Source organism: Melanostigma gelatinosum (genome assembly GCF_949748355.1).
Source record: "Melanostigma gelatinosum genome assembly, chromosome: 23".
NCBI lineage: Eukaryota > Metazoa > Chordata > Actinopteri > Perciformes > Zoarcidae > Melanostigma > Melanostigma gelatinosum.
In genome coordinates, this window is record NC_136656.1 from 9440661 (window position 1) to 9463192 (window position 22532).

The 22532-nt window shown below is 41.8% G+C and overlaps 1 protein-coding gene across 6 annotated transcripts in view; it reads right to left on the reverse strand.

Moving 5' to 3' along the window:
- Window positions 1-414: 414 nt before the first annotated feature.
- Window positions 415-22532, reverse strand: part of col25a1 (collagen type XXV alpha 1 chain) — a gene marked incomplete at its 5' end in the record, with an annotated part of 130466 nt that continues 108348 nt past the window's right edge. The window contains 25 exons of one of the 6 annotated variants that reach the window (XM_079296014.1): window positions 415-3826; window positions 4912-4950; window positions 6237-6314; window positions 6655-6741; window positions 8075-8128; window positions 9204-9230; window positions 9489-9542; window positions 9660-9713; window positions 10248-10283; window positions 10656-10736; window positions 11130-11156; window positions 11516-11566; window positions 11660-11722; window positions 11846-11926; window positions 12166-12210; window positions 12386-12430; window positions 13210-13233; window positions 13822-13899; window positions 14156-14200; window positions 14446-14490; window positions 15245-15313; window positions 16425-16487; window positions 17881-17925; window positions 19508-19543; window positions 19810-19842. In XM_079296014.1, coding sequence (XP_079152140.1) covers window positions 3800-3826; window positions 4912-4950; window positions 6237-6314; window positions 6655-6741; window positions 8075-8128; window positions 9204-9230; window positions 9489-9542; window positions 9660-9713; window positions 10248-10283; window positions 10656-10736; window positions 11130-11156; window positions 11516-11566; window positions 11660-11722; window positions 11846-11926; window positions 12166-12210; window positions 12386-12430; window positions 13210-13233; window positions 13822-13899; window positions 14156-14200; window positions 14446-14490; window positions 15245-15313; window positions 16425-16487; window positions 17881-17925; window positions 19508-19543; window positions 19810-19842 — 1287 coding nt within the window. In that variant the 3' untranslated portion in view covers window positions 415-3799. Of the gene's footprint in view, window positions 3827-4216; window positions 4544-4911; window positions 4951-6236; window positions 6315-6416; window positions 6742-8074; window positions 8129-9203; window positions 9231-9488; window positions 9543-9659; window positions 9714-10247; window positions 10284-10655; window positions 10737-11129; window positions 11157-11515; window positions 11567-11659; window positions 11723-11845; window positions 11927-12165; window positions 12211-12385; window positions 12431-13209; window positions 13234-13821; window positions 13900-14155; window positions 14201-14445; window positions 14491-15244; window positions 15314-16424; window positions 16488-17880; window positions 17926-19507; window positions 19544-19809; window positions 19843-22532 lie in introns of those variants that run through there. The other 5 variants (XM_079296011.1, XM_079296010.1, XM_079296012.1 and 2 more) reach the window with 5 other exon arrangements.

Sequence of the window (22532 nt, forward strand, 5' to 3'; positions counted from 1 at the left end):
ACGCTCACGTGCGCGCGCGTACAGGCAGAAAGAGACACAGCCGCACGTACACAAACACACGCACACACACACACACACACACACACACACAAGCCGCAGCTCGCGCAGCTCTGTCGTGCTGCTGCCACCTAGCAGCAGTGTCACAGCTGACCCGTGCCTCCAAGACAGTGACGTATCGCTACCCCACCAGGAGCGCTCAGGCGGTTTGAACAAACACCTGTTCCACAGCTGGTTGAAAAGAAAAAGCGTAAAGGCGGAGTGTATGCTTTTCTTTTTCCATTTTATTCGACTTTATACTTAACTACATTTCAGAAGCAGATATTGCACGTTTTACACCACTTCATTTATCAATTGAATCAGCTGTACTTTACTTTAGTGTTTCCATTTTCTTCCACTCCTCTACACTTTACTGGGACATATTGTACTTTTTTTTACCTCACATTGTTGATTTACGGCTTACTCGACAAAAATTATATTTTAAAACCAAATTATCATTGTAGATAATACGTCGACCAGCTCCATTATTAAAACCGGCTTCCAGAGTATAATAATAATCCAATAATAAAGTGATCATACACCACTGACGGGTGTTGTAGCATCGATAAAGGTGCATACATTTTCTTCAGTTAGTATGGGCAATACATTACATTTTCTGGTTATTAGCGGCAATTACTCATATGGAGAACGTCACAATAATAATAGTAATTGACAAGACACTTAAAGGGACAGTAGGGATTAACATAAAAGCAACTATATTGTTTGATGTAACTGAAAGACTGTTTATTTGGCTCCAACAGTACAGTCATATGAAATGTCATCTTGAAATATAGTAGCGTGTGAACACCAGGGTCTTTAAAGAAATGTCAATCAAGTGGGTAAAAAAAAGAAGAGTAATACAAACAAAGAACACAAAGTGAACAAATGCCACAACCAAAAAAAATGCAGTTTTAACAAAAAGCCATTCGGGTGAAATTTGCGTCGTTATTTTACTCCGGCACCAGGACTGCATTTTCTTTTGGAGAGTATGTGGCAAAACACTTATTTCAGTAATGCTGTGGTGTAATGGAGGGTACAAATCTGTAAGAGTTTCTGATAATTATCTTTCAGAATAATGGATGTGACAATTATCCTCAGACAATCTAAGAGCGCACACACACACACACACACACACACACACACACACACACACACACACACACACACACACACACACACACACACACACACACACACACACACACACACACACACACACACACACACACACACACACGGCTTTCAGGGAGTCATGTTAGAGCCCCTCCTCAGCTCTGCTAATATGGAAATAAATGTCATATTTTGGCACATCTGCGATGAGCAGAATAAACTCAATTTTAATAGTTAACAAGGAAAGACAACAATCAAACAAACAAAATTAAAAAAATCAATAGAAAATTAGCTGCACATGCTAAAGGTACAGCGATTTGTGAGAACAAACACTGTAACAAAAGGCTGGAAATCAAAACAGAAAGTTAAAAAAAAAAATAAACACATTGCAAAGATTTAGTAGATATTAAGTAATGGAAGTAACACTTTGAAACACGAGTGAGGAAACAGAATTTGAGGAAATATTTAAACCAATCAAAAATGTAGATTTACTGAAAGGTCCATGTTTACATTTGTTTCTTTGTCTTCTGGTATATAAGTATAAATTGCACTTGTTGTCAAATGAGCACACAGTTTAACAGTACATTAATAATCCACTATACATATATCAAACTACATTCAATGCAAAGAGAGAGAGAGCGCGAGAGAGAGAGAGAGAGAGAGAGAGAGAGAGAGAAAGAGAGAGAAGAGGAAGCGTGAGAAAAAGCTGTGGTATTGAACTTTGCGCCGGTGCATTGGCTGGGCCTGTCAACACTCAGGCCGTCAGTACTTTGTTGTCATAATGAGCTTTTTGACACACAAAATTAAATTAAATACCCACTGTAAGGCCTATAATCTGAATTAAATGCACAGTGAACACACACTGGTCTGTTGCTTTTTTGTAAATGACCCAACTTCCTTCACACCGGCCCATTTGCAAAACTATTACGCGATGCCTTCGGACGATCCAAAATTCTTCATAACGTCAAGAGGGACACGGCGGGAACTGACGCCAAAAGCCAAAAACAACTGAAAGGAATGCCGTTTAGAACCAAAATGCCTTCATTTAGGAAGTTATACAAAAATAAATAATTACCTGCAAGTAAAATATTGAGACAAATACACTAATGTATGCACAGAAACACCTGTTGCACACATAAAACCCCAACAACAATAAAGAAACCTGTCGGGTAGTTCTTGCCACTGGTAGAGCGCATCAACTGAGCCGCTGTTGACCTGCTATCAGACAGCACCGTTATAATAATGTGCATCCAATCTTTAGAACGATGAGATGAACTGTACAATCAAACAGAAACCACACGGGAATAAATCCTCTTGAATCCACCTGTGGCTGCTGCTACGTCACAACAAACACGTTGGCGTTTGACATCTGCCCTTGCAGCAACTCACCCGTGCATCTTTCTAACGTTGAAGAAAAGAAGTACTGCGAGTATCACCTGGCATAGCACCTACTGTGTCAGAAGAAATATGAAAAGATGGATAAACTATGTTGACAAAATAAACCTATTGCTGCGTTTCTTGCTCCATCTGATATGGAATGTGACATAAATGGCCACCAGTTAGACTGCGGTGTATTAATGGTAGTTGACCAATTAACTGTCAAATTGAGCTTTTTTGTTTTTTGCACTGTGATACATGTTTTCCATTTGTTTTTAAGACAATACATGAGGTGTAAAAGAGCAGTGTAACACAACCGAAACAGTTCTGTTCAACATGATCTGCCTCATAAAATACCAGCAACATGTTCGGCTTAATCCGGTTGTTGCTGAGTTCGAGCTAAATGAACCCCCAACGCTGAAACAATGGTCAACGCTTTCTTTAACACTCGCTCAAATCAATACTTGGTTTTCAATATTGAAGAAATCCATGAGTAATAAATGGTGTACATGCAGTGAACTGACAACACTGTACAACTGTCATTCCATACAAGTCCAGAATGAACAAGTTAGCACATTTGTTACAACGCTGTCATGCTATTTCAACATTGTGTAAAAATGATTCAAATGAAAAACAGTGCGTGACGTCTGTCCTTTCAATACTCTCAACTCACTTTTTTTTCCTTTTTTCTTTTTTAAACCAAACTTAGCTTATACCCTCCTGAAATAAACATCATTCCAACAATTGAAAATATGATATAAAGTTGTACATTTCTGATAAAGGAATGAATAAAAGCTTGAGGCACCAAAGGCTATCATACACAAAACACAAACGTTAAAGAATGAGAGCAAAGGGAGAGAAAAAAAGAAAGAAATAAACATGATCTGCATTCTGTTAACGCTCTCAGTAGATCGTGAAGCTGCCTGTTTGCCGAGGCAGACGCTCCCGGCTGATCTCCATGGAGATCGACGAGACTCTATAGCGACTCTCCTGCAGAATCCATTGGCGGCCCCCGAGAGGGTCCATGGCAGGCCTGTCCAGTCTCAAATCCGTGCGAGCCTGATTTGTTTTCCCCAACAGGGCAGCGAGCCTGCTAAGTTCTCCCCTCTTGTCCGGAGACACGTGGGTGTGGGAGGCCCAACACCGATGATGATGATGACGATGACGATGCTCAGCCACATGAGTGCAACAGTGAAGACCTGCTGATATCATACCCTCTGCAGGCATCACCACAATAAAGCAACAATAACCAACAGCTTTACTTTCTGGGGGCTTTTCAGGCTACCAGCCATGGCGTGACTCCCTTGGGAAGATTAAAGGAAAGCAGAATTTACTAATTTAGAGCTCTGGGGTTGTTTTTTTTTTTTTATGTTAGTGTTGTTTTTCTTCTCTGCAGAAGCCGTGATGCAACCACAAAACAGTGACATGTATGTACAATACATATAAATATAGTTTCAGTACTACTCATGCTTTTTGCAGGGTCAGGGTTGCAATGTTCTGTTTGCCACAGTTTTCTTTTTTTGTCTTTTAGAAAATGGTGCTGCATGAATGAGAGCGGTGAGCTTGTTGACACCAAACAACACAGAACACCTAGCGTTTGGTGTTAGAGAGCCAGTCCAGATCCCTCCCTCCTCATCCTCCTCCTCCTCCTCCTCCTCCTCCTCCTCCTCCTCCTCCTCCTCCTTCCTCGTCTCCTTTCACCCTTTGTGAATCTGGCCGGGCCGCGACGCTCCAGTCCGAGCCATGCAAAGACTACAGAGACAAGTTCTGCCGCCAGCCAAGGATGTGAACTTCACCACGATGTGAGAAAGCGGACACACGTCTTTTTTTTTTGTTTGTTTTCCACACGGTGATGTGAGTAGAAGCAGCTTAGAGCGTGAGACGGTTATCTCTTTTTGTTTCATTGTACACATAGACTTCTTTTCTTTTCCACATTTTTTTTTTCCCATTAAAAAAAACTATAAATACCATAAAAGAAGCATTATTTACAAACTCCATGCGTTTCAGATTAGAGTGATCACTGCAAGAAAAAACACAGGAGAGAGAACGACATGTTGGTGGACATGTGGACATGTTTTCACATCGTTTCATGACCGAGTTGTACAAGCTGGTTTGACACAGCCAGATTTTTCACACAACAGTCAAACGTTGTTACGACGTCTTTCACAGAAAACCCATGCAAACATAGAGAAGCCCGAAAAATAACAGTGTGAACTAAACACGAGGAGCACTGTTCATGTCAAATTAACAGGAAAGAGGAACTGAATCCCATCAACAAAAGGTCTGAAAATGCTCCTTTTACTGCAACTTCAGCCTTATATAGAGTTCACTCCGTAAATGTGAAGGTAACCTCCTGAAATGTGTCATATTACTCAAATGTAGTCTTACCTTCTGCCAGCATCCAGGCATTGGTAATCCATCTGGGCCCTGTTTAGAGAAAGGAGCAGGGAGGAAAGAAAACAACATGAGGACTGAAGGAGGAATGGGAGGTTTGCTGTTCACAGAAGCATCCAAACAATAAGCCCAAAATCACACATGGACGACACCGCACGCAAACTGAAATGAACCTCTTCATAGCATCTTTACGTAACAGGAACTTAACCTCCAGTAATACTGTAGCATCCTGGAGCTACAACACTGTCAATACGACGCTGCTTGTCTTGCGTGTCGTCTTAATCATGAACGCAGACGACACATTTTCTCTGAGCGTTGTGATAAAATCATATTTGCATGCAATGACATCTGCAAAAGTCGATTCTTATTCATGCGCGTAACACACAGCAAAATATAGCCCATGCACATCTATATGTCGATGCTTCTGCCCTCGGATTTTATTATAGTCGCCTCTCAGTTGAGTTGCAAAACCACAACGAGCCGGATTTGAGGACAACATGACAAAATCAGGGGATTTATCTTAAAATAAAGTGATTGCAGCTGGTGTAGATGTAATTCAACGAGACGACATTTGTGATACGAGATGGTTTCTTGCCTACTACATTTCCTTGTCTCCACACAGTACACAATCACTACTTTTAAAATGAGTTGGTATACTTCAACCACCAATAGTTCCACCCATAATGTAAGAACTTCCATGCATTACACGTCATTGTTTCAGAAACACAAAAGCATCATAAAAAGCAAGACATTTCTTAAAATGTGGTCATCTTGATAATCAGTTTAATCTGTTGTTGTTCCCTTGTTGTCACATTCTGACCCCTTGTCGTCACGGTCTGGCCCAATTGGTACAACTAGAGGAAGGGGAAAGGGGGAGTAGAAGAGTGGTCCATGGGGACTAGTAAAGGAATCTGTGTTAGCATCAGGTTAAAAGGTAACTAGTCCATGAAGGGAATCAGCAGGAAGGAAACAGGATTTTTTTTTTTGTTCCAGTTTTAATCAAGGGAATGGAAGGATTCAGTTAGAAGGATAGATTTAAGCATCAAGTATATCAATAATGATAAGTTTATTTTGTGTATTTCACTGGTAATGATGTGTATTGTCTAAAAGAGGCTGCTTGCGGTCAAAAAGTTAGTATATTAAGGTCAATGTTGGTGCATGTTTTTTTTGTTTTGTTTGACAATAGATGGAAAATGTAGTTGTGATGAAAATAAGGTGTGTTCGTGCCTGTCAAGCTCTGAAGTCATGCATGGTTTCCTTTGACTGAAGGTGAGCGGCATGCATGGGTAAGAGGTGGAGGAAGAAGAGAAATACTGTACCAATTGGCACGGGGCATCCAGCCCGTCCAGACCTGGCTGACCTGGTTCCCCCTTTTCACCCTTAAATCCCCGGAAACCCTGTTTGCAAAGATGACCTAGGAGTGTTACTGGGAGAGAGGTGCATGACCCTTAACCCCTGCATCCGGACACAAGGGGGGGGGGGGGGGGGGGGGGACGAGGGAGGAGCTGCCCTGTGAGCTTGCTGATACCACAATCCAGCCCGATTATATGTTTTTCTGCATTTAATGCCATGTTTGTGTGTCTGAATGGCAGAGTTACAAGAGAGTAATGGACTCTGTGTGTCAGGTTGCTGTGGTCTGGTGGACGCTGGGTATCTGTTCAGCCACAGGGCGCTCATCCTTGTTTGGAGACGACTGTTCTACACGGCTGGGGAGGCGATTTCCAGCTTGGGACATACCAATGGGCAGGGTGCATCTAATCCAGGGGCACCCTGTTCTCCTTTCTCGCCCTTAGGCCCTTTTTTGCCCTTCTTTCCCTTCTCCCCCTGTGGATACAACGTTTTGGTCAAGTTAGCATCATTTTATTTTTTATTTTTTTATTTTTTACATTTGGGACAGCACTGATATTAGAAGGGGTGTGATTATAAAGGGAGTCTATGGCTCACAAAAGGAGAAAGACACATGGTCAACGTTAGGGGATACCAGACAGTAATGGGTATTCCAAAAGCATTCCTTAGGGCAGGAAGAGGACGGAAAAGGGGAACATTACAATAGGAAGGAGTAAAAAACAGAGCTGATCGCCAAAAGGGGTGTCAAGGGCAGGAAGGATGAGAAAGAGAAGCAGGGGGAAAAAACCTCCAGGAGGACAGAATTGAATCCACTACACACTGGAAAAGTTGAAACTGTATCCCTCAAAGTTTGGGAAGTGAAGTTTTCTTTTTTCATTCAGAACATGCATGAGGGAATAATTATTGCATCTCTGTTGATCGTCATTCAAATTCTGTCATCCACAACCTTTCAAATTCAGAATTGACCATATTTGGCGACCTTTTTCCAACGCAAAAAAATACATCCCAGCACTGATTCTGCTCCGGGTGTTCAGCAACAAATGGAACAGAAGCAGCGCTGGGATCTATTTTGTGTTACAAAACAGAGATTCACAGAGACGTGCGAGACCGCCAAATGCAAATCGTGGGTTATCTATTATTAGGAATGGGATACAGTTTCTCAAACACGTCAAACAACTAGGAAACACATTAGAAGTGTTAGTAATCGTGGAAACATACAGATTAAGCACTGAAAAATATGCAGTAAACTACTGTACACACAAACGAGGAGGAGGTTATCGACAGGCTCCAGTGCTCATGGAAGTGACATGTTTTGAGTATGTTCATGCATGAAAACAAATGTGAATCTTAAGAGGCTGTTGTCAATGGACTTGCGTGGTCGATCATGTTGAAGTCACTTTCTTTTGACGCCTCAGAATGAGATTGGACTTGTTGATTTTGTGAAATGAGATGACAAAAATCATTCAAAAGTGGAGAACAAAGGTTTGAGAGAACTGGGGATGATATTTTATGCAAAGGACATACGTTGTATAGTATGGAGTTGTTACAAATCTTTGACGAGTTACTGTCTTAAGAAAGTAAAAACGATATTTATCTCAAGCATAAGTTCATTAAAAGGCATAAATATACATACTTTTTATACATTTTAATTCAAAATTCCTGTCAACCACTATTCCTTCCAACAACCATATACACTCTGATCTGTGAAGTACAGATTAGGAGAAAACGACAAAGTAAAATACCTCTGCAGCTTCTGTCACTGTCCATTGACATCAGTCCTCATATGTCATTATGTCCTATCTACATCTACCTTATCTCCTCTTTCCCCAACGTCGCCTTTCTCTCCCCTTAAGCCCTGCAACCCCTGTAAAAGTGCAGCTCCACTTAATTACACTGGCTTTACTATATGCAAAGACAAGAGAGCGGCTTCTTGTCCTGACAAAGCTGCAGGAAAGACATCGGGATCAAACAAAAGGAAGAGAGAAAGTGGAGGGATGTGCAACAAGAATAGATTATGTACAATACGTGGCAGGCTTTTGAAGTATAGAAAAAGAAAAGCCGAAATTCATCCGAATCATTTGCAGTGACATGTCCACAGAAAAAATAAAAACAAGCTGAACGCAATTTGACACCGGAGCTGTGCCTTATTGTCGCTCACCATCATTGGTAATTATTTGATCGAACCAGTTAATTATTGAAACCATCTGCCTCACGTCTCACACTCAGACATTCTTGCTAATCTAGTATAGCTAGTAAACAAAGTATACATCTAGGTATTTCTAGCCGAAACAAAAGCCACATACTATGCAGTTGGAACGCACAACATACTTGATTTTACGTCATACAACTAACTATACTAACTAGTTGGCATGCGATATTGAACAGTAAAGTTTCGATGTTAAAATGCTTGAGTAGGGACAATCTTCTGGAGCACCATACAACTCACATAAAGTCAACCATCATGTGTACTATATGTTGATTATGAAGTGATGAAGCAACTTGACAAATGCTAGGATATTGTTATTTCGGATTTGTGCATTTTGTAGAACTTTTATCACACTATTACTGAATCAGTTGGATTGTGAGAATGTGCAAACCAGCATAGTTAGATAGTTACTTTAGAGCATGGGCAAATGATGTAATACTGGTTGGATGGGGTTTAAAATCAAATGATAAACTGAGCTGTTGCATAGAATAAGTTGTGCATCGAGTGTCCGTGTATATGAAGTATACACCTGGTGCGAATTAGACAATGACTGATGATAGAGGTCAAATCGCATGAAGCTTGGTTTTTGAGAATCATAAAAAAGCTTTTTTTATGTTTGTTTTTTTCCCTATTTTTAAAAGCTTACTTGCCAAGCAGCCCTATACTTTAAGATGCATTCACCGTCACCTAAGCCTTCGGGGAAAACTGAACGGACAAAGTTAAAGATACGTACGTCCAAGCCAGGTGTTCCAGCAGCTCCCTGCAAATAAAGAACATCAGCTGCACCATCATTACGGAGTAGACTTTCACAAAATGCTAACATGCATCTAACGCTCTCACTGAAAGCCTGCACAAATATACACATCATACCATGTTCAATACATGTGGGAAATCAAACAACTGTGCCTGTTATATATATATATATATAGGGGTATCATGCATAAGCTCTCACATGGCTGCTGCCCTGTATAAAGATAATGCTTCTAAAACAACATGGTGATATCTTCATCGTACTTACAGGAAGTCCATAAGGTCCCCTTGGTCCTGGTTCACCTGATGCTCCTCTCTCACCCTAATACAAATGAACCAGCGTTGCAATCACGTGAAACTAAAACAACACCGATAAAGAAAGTCCAAACGTACTGTATCATGAGCCAGACATAAGTTCTAAATGAAATGTTAATCTTACTATGTCACCCTTTGGCCCAGCTGGACCGGCCAGACCCGTAGGCCCATCCGTGCCCTGCAAAGAGTAGCGTTGTCGCGTTGAGTTTACGTCATTGCACTCATCGCAGGTATTTCAAAATAAAGTTGATTTTCCAAACAAACACCAGATGGAAAGCAAAGATTATGTCGAGCGTCCGCATTTGCACAATATTCCCGTGCAGGTTTGACCTGCAAGCAGCGCACAGAACTGCTGCTGGGACACGTGCATTGGCTTCAAAAGGACATGTACAACACTGCCGACACAGTTAATGTATGAGTGTGTGTTAATGCTGAGTTAATGCAACACGGGACAAAAGGGGAGCCTTGAAATGCCTGCTGTTCTGTATGATTGCTGTGGCTTAATTCAACTCATGGCACCTAGCTAGGATGTAAACATTTGACAGATGGTTCATGGAACTTTCTCTTCACAGTGAAATACAATAAAATGGGGTGAAAGTGGAAACACATTTCGGGGTAAGTGTGTGTGTGGTGGGGGGACTGTATGGAGGGTGAGAGGGAGAAAAGTAGGCAGACGTTGGTTGGTGAAGCCTCTTGGTCACTTGACACTCACCCTAATTCCGGGCTTGCCGTCCAAGCCGGAGGCTCCCTGCGTGGTTATGGAGGTATGAGTGACATGAACAAGGCGGGATTAGTACCAGATGAACACTGTTATTAGGACAGGTTGATGGCAGGGCTTACAACAACTACATTACACTGTGCGTTACAGGGAGTCAGCACAGGCAAATGAAAATGAAGACAGAAAATGGAGAGGGCCATATAGACACACGCACACACACACACACACACACACACACACACACACACACACACACACACACACTCAAATGGGTGCAGTAATGTGTACAATAAGAAAACAGACAGGGCTAAAATACAAATGAGACATTTCTATGGATGTCTAAGGGAATCAAAGACAGGGCTTTGCGGTTGCAGATGTCCCACGGTGCACGGCTGTACTTACCGGGAGACCCAATGGTCCACGATCCCCTTTGTGTCCCAATTCTCCTCGAATACCCTTCACACCATGCAAACCAGGTTCCCCCTAAAAAAACAGACAAAGGAAACAAGGGAAGCAGGCAAACATGACAAAGTTTCTGCACCTGCGCCCGTCTCTCTTGTGTCATATTTGACGAAGTTGATGTACTTGCAAAAGCGTCCGCTAAATAAATCGAGGCTCGCTCCTGCGGTTTCTACAAGAAATAGTGACGATGCATCGGTGACAGAAAGTACAATTGGCTTGTTTTATGGAGATTCACACTCCTCTAGAGGTTGCTCTTTTTAGGGTTAATACATGTTGCACTTTTGAATGGACGTACACAAGCACATATTTAATATGGTGAGAACAACTAATAAATAGTGGCCGTCATGGTTTCATTACAGTCGTAATGCCCTGAATGTGAGTCGTGCACGATCAAACTTTCTTGTTGAAATTTACCTTTGGTCCAGAGAAACCATGGGGGCCCTGAAAACATTGCAAAAAAATATTAGTTTGTGATTGGCCTCACAATCCATAATTATTTCACATTCTATACAACTGAACCAAGTTTTTGTTTTTGGTGCAGACGGGATGGAAACACGTGCAGTACTGTGACGTTTTCCACAGACAAGCATTGCCAAATCCTCAGCCCTGTGTTTTCCCTTTTTTGTATTTCGAGAGGCGACTTTACAGAAACAAACACCGCTGTGGAATTATACAGATTTACCTGCAGCTAGTATGGAAAGGGAGGATGTACAGTATAACGTGCACGTTTAAGCATAACTTGTTCCTAAACGAGAAGTACAACAGAGCGTCCACTGACGAGAGCTTTTAGAAACACTCACCATGGGTCCCGGGAGTCCATGGGGCCCTGGTGACCCTGGAGTGCCGACGATCTGTGAAGTTTGCAATGAACAACATCTTTTATAAAAACTACTCGAGTTTGTTTATGGCGAGTCAAAATAAAAAAAATCTTGAATGTGACTTACTGAAGAACCTTGAGGACCAGACAGACCTGAATCTCCCCTGTCCCCTTTTACCCCATTGCCACCCTGTGGAGCAAATGCTTCATGAGACATGTTTGGTTTCCATCTAATACGATGTTTGAAGTATTCTGATGACCATAAACAAAGATTGTGCAGGCTTAGTCTTAGAATATATATGTAGATTCTTACAGGTAGGCCGAGTAAACCGGTTGTTCCTTTCTCTCCTGAAGCGCCAGGCATTCCCATGTCTCCCTTGGAACCTTTGTAGCCCTGAGAAGGAAGGGGAAACACGTAGACAGACAATGAAAAGGAGCTATCGTACGTCAATTATTCACCCTGTGGACATTAATGCAAATGTATTTTTTGTATACTATATGGAAATACACATTAAGATGGATAAAAGGTCTGAAATCTCGGTCTGTTTACTCCTCTGAGATAATCCTCAGTCAATAGCCGCATCAATAATACAATTCAAAATTGAAAGAAGTGATTCTGGATAATGAACTCACTCTTTCTCCATCGAGTCCAGGCAGACCAGGCATACCACGATCTCCCTGGGAAAGGACAAATAGACGTTTGAAATCAAAATGCAGATGTTACCGGTTGGATTCCTACGCAGGACAGTAATGCGCTGTGATTTTGCTTTGTATATGAGCTTTGCACATGTGAGGAAAACATTCAAAATGATTGTTCGGCAGAAGCACAATGTGCCGGAAAAATAGAGTTCACCTTGATGCCCGCCGGTCCGATCGGCCCAGGAGGTCCAGGAGGACCCTGACCACACAGAGAGACAAGCAGGAGGAGTTTCAATTACATTTCTCCTCAACGGAGGAAATACACATCAGTGGAACACACCATCACAATGACATGACAAAAACATGTTAGCAATCAGTGATGAACAATGACGCTCAACTGAAAGACACATGCCAAAACTCAAAAACACGTTAGCTACAGCATACAGATGAACAGCAATCATAATCAGATGAGTGGGCAACCGAGTCACCCACCTGACGTACTCATATACTTATAGCTACACTTGGCATAACTTCAACACTAAGGTCTACAAACTAGAGTTCGAACAGAGACCCTGTTCAAGATAGGGCCTGAATATTAGGTGATGAAGCAGGACCCAATGTAATGGTCGTCATCAGATCACATCAATCAATATTAAGCTTGGTGCATATTCCCAAACAAATGTTCAGTTGCATCAACATACTTTGCCTACTTGGCAATCTCGCCTCAAGTTTTGGAAAAAAAAAACACCTTTTCAAATATTTGCTCATGAGGTTGTTTTGAAATGATCTTTTACCAACATTCAAGGTGACAACCAGCAACTCGGCCAGCCGGTTCAATCGGTTCAATCGCACAGAAGCATAAACGCAGCGCTGACTAATGTTGTCATTCATTGTTAAGCAAACACTAGCTGGGCGAGGCGGCACAAGAATAACAAGGCAATGCAAACCAGGGTTGGGACTTGGTGTGGCCCATGCAAGGACGGAGATGAATCACTGATGGAGACGACACAACACAAAGATTACACAGAGCCGAATTACCATTACTGTAATTGTGGTAATCTTCTGCAGTAGGCCAAAGGAGCGGTTATGGGCAGGAGGCAGGAGATAAGATTGCAGAGGTCACACAGGAAAGAAACCTTTGTGTCAGCACATTTCGGCACAGATACACCTTCAAAATGTACTATTTATTAGAGTCTGTAGAGGATGTACCCTGAATAGTGTCCGCTTTACTCAGAATTCATTTGATGATAAGTTGATCTCTTCCTTTTAAGAGTAATTCATGATTTCTTTCCTCATTCTTTCATGTCATATTACTTCGTGTTCATTTTAATGTCTTTGTGGATTCCTTCCAGTCCCGTCTTTCTCAGCATCCTCTGTACAGACGGAAACTATTTTCTATCAATTAACAAACCTCTGTTAGGGAAACCTTTTGGTGTGGTGCAAAGAGAGCCCAGACCAGACCCGTAAGAGGTCACACCTCAATGTATAATTCGCCTTTCGCATTGTAAAACAGACCTGTATTGAGCCTATGCAAAGCCACTGCTACAGACTTGCGAGTTGAGTTCCCAGAACCAAACAATATGTCTTGCAGACGGTCTTTCTGAAGCAACAGATATGACAGAAATGTGGTGAGTGAAATACTTGTCTGACCTGTAAAGCCTCCTGAATGTTTCCGTTGTAGTCAATGATTTCAGTGGATCCTTGGTCTCCTTTCTGTCCAGGGGGGCCCTGCACGTTATTGCCATCAAGAAACACATTTTAACTCATGTTCTTTCATACTGCACTCCCAACTTAAACACAACATCATTTCCTGCATTTAAGACCAATATCAGTAAAAAAAAACTGCTGTGGGTAGACTGCTGCCCCCTGTTGGTAATCAACGTGAGATGCTGCATGTCATGGGAAATTAAAGCATTTAATGTTACTTGAGAGAGTCATGAAATCATCCGAGACAGCAGAGAATAGAGGCAATATAATTGCTTACCTTTGGGCCAAAAGATCCAATTTCTCCTTCGTTTCCAGTCTCCCCCTATTGTGAGAAAACAAACAAAAATGATGAAAGAATCTGTATTATTATTAATCTTAGAACATTCTCCTTTGCAGAAAGCAGTACATGCTTTCAACACAACAGCAGTGAGTCAAAAATAGTAAAAACTGTGAACATCGAACGGTGGAAATCCAAGATCGGAATCACCTGTGACATCGAACTAAAGGATCAGCTAATTAAGGGGCCGTGGTCACCAAATGAAAAGAAAACACATCTGCCATGCTCACCTTTGAGCCCTTCAGACCGGGTGTACCAGACTCTCCTTGTGAACCCTGCCGTGAGTAAGAAAAAAATAGATGGCGAACATGAGTCATGAGGGACACTTTAAAAAAAAAAAAAACTCATTTCTTGAGATATAAACATGAAATTGATAAACACTCTATTCATGAGTTCAATCTAAATTCCTCACAAAAAAACAATTTAAAATGCATATCTCACAAAAGGAATATCATCAACTTCTTGTGCTCCTCCCGAGAGAGCGACACCGTCGGCTTCCCCTGACATGCCCGGCTTTCAATATTCCATACAATGGAGAACGTGTTTATTTGAACTCTGGCATGGATAAAGAAGGGCTTTCACTTTTGGGGGTTCTAATAGGATGTGAAACAGAACCGAGGGTCGTCTCAGTTTAGACTGGAGCTTAAGCTACCTGCTGGCTCAGTGCCAGACATAAACAATGGTAAACTCATTTATATTTGGTTTACTCTACGCAGACTCCAGGGAATGAACCCATTACAGCTGTAATGGCTTAGCCAGCTCTTTTTGTTAAGATAGCAGACTATTTGAGGGATTGAATGAGCTCTTGCTTGTGGATGCGTTCTACTTGTTCTTATTCAAAACTCTGGGAACTTTATGGCGTGTGCTTAAATCCGCTTGGCTCTAGATGGCAGCAACAATCTATGACTTTCATGGGTGAAGAGACTGTTGTGAAGCAGAATGCTTTTAAATACATACTGCTGAATGAGCCACTTTCTTTTTTTAATGCAATTTGTCTCTGCATTGCACACATGCTGTTGAATAACTGACCTTTGGTCCAAGGGGTCCAAGTTCTCCTCTTTCACCCTTTCCTTGCGGCCCGTGGTCGCCTCTCTCTCCCTATACAGACAAAAACACCAAACAAAGTCAAGTTACCTCTGCAACCTGTGTTCGTCATGGAGAAGTGCTGATCGGGGCCCAGTTCCTTTTTCTCGTCGGCAGAAGAGCCGCGATGCATCTTCTGACAGAACATCTGGCATGAACTTCAATTTGCTTAATGTTCGGCAGTATTGACGTGGTTGAGGGATCGATCAAAAAAAGCTCCACGCCCTTCTCGCGAGTTTGCTTACTCGGCAGATTTACATGGTGAATCGTAGATACTTATGTTGAGTCAGCACAATCGGCTTACTGATTGTGAAGGTGAAATGTTATTTAAAAAAAAAAAAACATCTGCATCAAGCCCTCTTTGTCCTGATGTGAATATAAGGTGGATATTTGAAGAAAAATGCAAATCCTTTGTTGTATGGTTTTGTGCATTTTCTCTCATTGTAAAGTGATTTAAAATAGCCAGTAGAGGGGTGTGTGGTGTAAATTAAAGCCCATACTCTCTATTACTTATTTATGATACTTGAAACCAATTGGGACTCCACCATCAATTCAATTAGGCTTTATTTTCTCTTCAAAGAACTGCTTACTAATGATAACTTAATGGCAGAAATAAATCTGCAAACTCTCTGGGGAAAAAAACAAAACTCAGCAGTACCCTCTGAAAAATTGGATGAACCCCAAGTTGTCTCAAACATAAGGAAAAACCATCAGAGGAAATATGTGCCGCAATGCTCCCTCCTTTTTCAGCTCTACCCTGACATTTGAGGGAGCAATATGCCAGATGACAATGATTATCGATGCGCTGCAAACAGCCTGACGCAAAAGGACAATGACAACATTAATTGTATGGTGTGACTGGATTATCACCGCTGACTCCACAGTGTGATAATGTCACGACTCAAAAGGGAGCGGAGGGGATTAGCTCATTCTGACCACTTCCAAGTGACATTTTGAAGAAACAGGGGCTTAATCACCCCGGCAAACTGATAACAACGGATAATGAGACCATTAAACCCAGAGGAACTGCTGATTTCACTGCTGACAGGATGTGATAACAAAAAGCTGTCAAAGCTGAAATATGCACTGTGAACAAGCTTATTGTAATCAAGCAAAAGTCACCCACCTTCGTTCCTGGAAGTCCTGGAAGCCCTGGCTCTCCCTGGGGGCCGAGGAACCCAGTCTCACCCTGAAAAAAAAACAAAAAACAGACATCACTTATTTTCCCACAAGGCATTTTTGGTCTAGCGTTACCTGCACACCCGCCGTTAATGAGAACTGAACACATACAGTACACAAGATGAATGGCCAAACATATGCAAAACGACAGGCATGCACCTTACTGCTCACACAAACACACACGCTCAGGGACACATGCATGAATCACACACAGACACAAATCATCACCGGCTTGTTAATTCATCCCCTGGTTTCACTTCCGTCAATGACTCCCTCTTATGAGCCTGAATAGACGCTACGAATGACCTTGTTAGAAACTCATCAGGGCACAGGAAGCGTTCTGCTTTAAGCGGTGTGCAAAAATCAGGTGTGGTGTTTGATTTGCATTGCATTTGATTGGGAAATAACTTTATTGCTCTACCGTCTGCAACCAGAGCTCCCACCGACTGTAGCGGAGGCGCTCTGGGAGCCTTTGGAGAGGTAATGGACACTTGCCTCTCAAACTTTTAAACATTGATTGGATAAAGAGCCAAAAATGCAGAGCAGAACAAAGTGCAAGCGGAGCTCAGAAACCGAGAGTGCTGCGTTAGCAAAAATATTGTTAGAATCCATCAAGCATTCAGGCCTCTTCAGTAAAAACAGGAGTATATTAAATGTCAAATGAAAAGGCTTTTTTTTTAATAAGGTCAGCACATAAGCATGTAAAAGGAGAAAACCAAAACAGCAACAAGCATCATCTCATCATCCCCGTGTGAGCATTCCTTGCATTCACATTATATTTCAAGCTCATGATCCTGAGAAACACTGAGGTGGTTGGTATTCTTTGAGCAAAAGATGGCAGCGAATTATTATGTGCCTCTTGTTTCCCCATCTGCTGTTTGTTTTTTATGGTCAACAAGCGAGCACTTCAACTAAACCAAGAAAAGCCTAATTCGAAATAATTCGAAATAATCAAATAGAACTAGAACATAGCGAGCAATAGTTTTGACACATTTTTGCCCCCGAGTCTCTTGATGCCACTTGCAGGAAGTAGAATGGAGTTGTTGCCAGCGATGCATTGTTCAAATAATTAATTCATAGACTGAACCTGAATGAGACCGTTTTCCTCTGGCATGTTCAAATCAAAAGAATGGACTATTTGGCCTTGTCGGTATGCCTGAGCCATTTACTCTGCACTGCACTGAACATACAGCTATTACTGTGCGTCTGCCACTTAGGCAGATGGAACCTTGCACTCTAGGTACAAATCACCACACAGCAGGAAAAGCGAGACGATGAGCCCTTAAGCACGACGATGGGTTCGGCGGAGTTTTGCTCTGAGCTCTGCCACAGATGGGCTGAAGAGGATGGACAGGGACAACACCGGGGGGAATGACTGGGGGTAAAAACAGCGAAGCATTTACCTTTATCCCCGGGAGTCCAGGCAGCCCTGGAAGTCCTGGCTCTCCCTACACAGGAAGAGTGTGACATGTTACAGCCAAGCCAAGCTAAGCTGAGTCAAGCCTCATTTGTGGGCTCTTCGGGGTTCTAGTAGCCCTGCACTTTATCTTCTATTTGTGTTTTCTCTGGCGATCAAGCTGCTGTGATTCTGAAAAGCGGCCTTTCGTTTGCTTGCGGTAAGCATTAGAAGAAGGTACTGCACATGCACTTGCAAACCAAGTCATGCAGCCATGGCTTGACAGCGGGATTAGTGCTCGTTATAACACTCAACCTTTCACAAAGTGCAATTGAGTTTTATTTTCATGATTTTATTGGTTTGGGCAGGTGTGAAAAGTTATGGTTCCTGGAAGCAAAAACTGTCAGATACTTTGGATTAAATTAGCGAAAAGCTGTTTGAGAGAGATGCCGTGGCTTCGACGTCGTTAGAGTTTGGCGGCGCTGGAAGTCAAGAGTCGGTTACCGAGGTCGGGTCATTGTCAAGTTGAGAACTCCAAACTCCCATTACATGAGAGTTTGACAAAAATGCACATTTGATTCAACTGTGGAAAAATCAGAGGTCAAGTCTCTGGTGAGGCGTCCGCAAGACTTTCAAAACAAAACGTCTGACTCTGGATCGTTTAACGCTCGATTAAGACCATTGCATTTATGGCATATGAAAATAAATGATCAGCGCAGCACGAGACCGATCAACTGTAACATCCCTCGGGGGATCAGAAAGAGGGCTGTACATTTCCACTGTGGCTAATGAAAGCAACGGAAAACTAATGAATAAAAGTCTCTTTTTGTGGACTTCACCAACACTTGAATGCCATCCAATGGTAATATTAAATGGGGAACCACAACTCAATCCTCTGATGGCCATTTTGATGAGAAGTATAATTTGTAAGTGTGTCAGCACAAGCAGAACGGCTGTAAAATGAGAGATAAGATAAAGCAGTTAAAAAAATTAGTACCGGCCACAAATGTTGCAGTTGCACCACAGCAGCAAAAAAAAAAAAAAAGACATTTTTTCAGTCTGGTCAAAGGACAAGTTTTATTTCGTCGGAAAATAGCTCCTCTTCTGCTGCATGCCTGTTTTATTAGTTTCTCATCCGCAACTGTTTCCTGAACAATATTCTTGGAAAGTGTAAAACACCAGAATGAAGAATAAAAACTGGCTGACAGACGCTGCTTCAAAAACTTCTACAGGACTGATGCAAAGCAAAGTGGTGGGATTGCCTGGTGGTTTTAGACAATCATTTTAACAACAGGAAATGGAGCAAAAACATCAGCAAAGACTTGGTATATCCAGAGGTTATAGTACGATACCTGGGATCTAATGCTGGCTCAAAACAAGTATCAAGCCAAAGTAAATGTAAGATGAGTCGGAGCACTGTGATGTACTAAAGTTCAAGTTGTACCCAAGTGCAATCATCCATTTTACACTTGAAACAGCGAGGTTCAACTGAGCTCGGAATGCTCTGACCCAAACTAAATCTTGCACAACAGACACCTTTCACATTCAAGCTTGTTTGGATGTGTGTGTATTCACTTTTTTCACATCTACTTCAATTTACTGCTATCTAAAGTGTAGCAAAGTGCAATTATTACCTTTAGTCCACTTCGTCCAGGCTCTCCAGGTTCACCCTGAAATACATGCAAAGGGTTTTCTTTTCTGCATTCTGACCAAGTATCAGATCAGAAATGTCGACCACATTGCTCTACATATATCAGCAAGCTAATTCCAGGTATAACTAATAACCTTTGCCTGTGTAAGAAATAGTTAGCTTGTGTAGTGCAACCTTCTATTTCGGTGAGACTTTAAAATCACCCTCAGCAACACACAAACAGCTGGTTCAACCCACACCTAATTGGAGGACATGGAAAAACATTTGACTTAGCTTAGCCCTCACCTTGATGCCCGCTGCAGAGGAGCCTGCATCTCCCTAAGAGAAAGATCAAAATATGAGAAAAGGTACAACATGGAAAAGTCACAGAGGTAATTACAAGATTGGATGAGTCTTTCTGCACAGGGACAAACATTATTCTGCAATTACGGTCACATAAAAATAGAAAAGAAGCCTATTTTTACTGAACAATGCAGAACATAATTTGACAACTGCGTTGCCGTCCTGAGTTGTCTGGGTGAAATTGTGTGAAATCCAATTAGAGAGCGGTGTTCACAGAAGTTCGAGACGGCCTTTTTAAAACTATTGTCGTGAATCATTTCATTGTTTTTACACCGTCAAGAGTGCAGCTGCATACTGGTGACGACATGAAAACTAACAGTGTGAAGAAATCCCCAACAGTACAGGAGGTAAGGGGCTTAAAAAGCTGTACTAACGACAACCATTTTCATTGCATCTCTTCAGGTAGGCTACTGAACTAGAAGTAGACACCGATACCACATTTGTTTTCCCAGCAAAGTCATCCAAACATGCAGAGGTTCCTTTCTGTGCACTGCATTACTCCTGCAGTGCACAGTAAAAACACGTAAAACAAGGGGCCAATCAGCGTAATTATGGGCGGTTGGTGGGAAAAGGGAGCAGGGAGAAGGAGACCTGGGTCTTCAGCGCTGGTGTGGACTCTGTGGTTTCAGAAGTTGCTGAAGGAATGCCTCTCGACCCTCAGCTTTTTACGGGAGTCATTACGATGCATATAGCACACAAGGCATGTTCAATTGCAGCCTTTTTTTTTGCAGACAATAAACTGTATACTGTTTACAGCTGGGCTTTGTCGCATAGTGTGCCTTCATATTTTAAAAGTGATCATTCCAGTTTTTAGAAGGGCATTTTCATATAGATATTTTATGGAGGGTACAAAGGATCCAAGAGAATGAACTTTTGCCAGTTGGCTGTGCATACAGGCTCCTCATATTACATTATTGAAGATGAATGAAAGGCTTTCACATGATGAAGTTAAATGTTTTTGGTCAAAAACTACATGGATGTAATGTGGGGATTACCCTAAAAAATTATAATAAAACAGGAAACTGTATGCAGAGAGAGGGCCCATTATTCAGATTGTTTTGAGTAAGTGTTTCAACAAAACAAACATCAAAGTCAGAGCTGGTGCACACCTGTTGCTTTTTGGTAGGGATAGATATCTAAGAATGCCTCACATCTGGACTTAACTGTTACACCTTATACAGAAACGAACCTACATAATCAAGCTATATGTGAAAGCATGATTCATTTTGTCCCCCATTGTTAATCTCAGCAAGATGAGACCACAAGGAGCTAATTTTGCAGAAAATATTAATTTACAACGCATTTGAGACACTTTTAATTAAAAAGCCGCCATAAGATATGTGAACACAAGTGTTGGAGGATGCCACACACGCAATTAACACTTCACTCCCCTGCTGCTAAACTGATTGAGCCAATTTTTTTGACAAGACAGACACAAGTGACACATAGCCCAAGGACCAAGTGAGAGTTTTAACGAGTTTAATCTTTTCCAAATGATGGAAAAAGTGGTGGAATTGGGAGGTGAGCTGAGGTGTGGCGCACAGTGCTGAAATGTCCCAATTACCATGGCGAGGCTACAAGCCTGTGATTCAACCGCAGAGCCGAGCAGGACCGAGAACTGTCACCACAGCTCCCCTTCATTATAGGGACCCAGAGCTGTTGCTGCATATTGATATTTAAAGATAATAGCATGGAGATCTCATAATGTGTACTTGGTTAATCAGGCCATTCTCCAGCTGTTTGCCTGTGAGAGAGGCAATGAGATGGAGAGAATTAAATCGGCGAGCAATGAAGCCAGAGAACAAAGTTGTGACAAATTTAACCCATTACATGTCACCACAGCCCTATAAACATGACTCCTACTCAAATTATGGTCATTAGTAAAGATGACCAGCTGAATATCGCTCCCAGGGCGGAGAGGCCCCGCCAAACAGTTGAAACACGGCCAGTTCATAAGAGCTTGGACCGGATTTTAGCATTCAAAAATGATACCAACCCCTGTGCCACACCGGCCAGAGCCAAGTGCTCAGCCTGGAAGTTCCCAAAACCAATTCAAGGGTTTACTTGGGTTTATTTTTCTTTTAAACCTTTGAAGATTGTGCCCATCTCTGAAGTTTAACTTTCTCAACAAGAGGAGTCACAGTTCATTTCACACCTAGTTAAACACTGAGGCAGAATGCAGCAGAGGTAAGTGGTTTAGAACTAAAGCTTTTAACTGAGGTCAGTAATGGACATGCAGAGGATGTTGAAAATATTTCTCGCCATAGTTGATGATTGCTTATGAAAGCACCGTATTCTTCAAAGAGTGGTGGAAAGTTACATTGTATTTACTCAAATACTGAACTTAAGTACAATTGTAAGATACCTGCAACTTGCTACTTTTACATTTACATTATTATCTTAATATAAGTTAAATACCTTGTTGTTGAGCACCTATTACACCTGACCTATAGGTTTTCTGTGTGGCAGTTTAATTCAACACAACTTTATTTCAGAATATGCACCATGTGGCTTGGACGTTACTGGTCCTGGCCAAGAAATAGTGATTTATTACCTCAGTAAACATTGTAAACATCAGTTATGGTCTCAATAGCTAGTTTCAAGTCTTTTTTCAATCCGGCATGGTGTTCATTTTGTACGTTATGGTCCCATTTAGAGTAAAACAG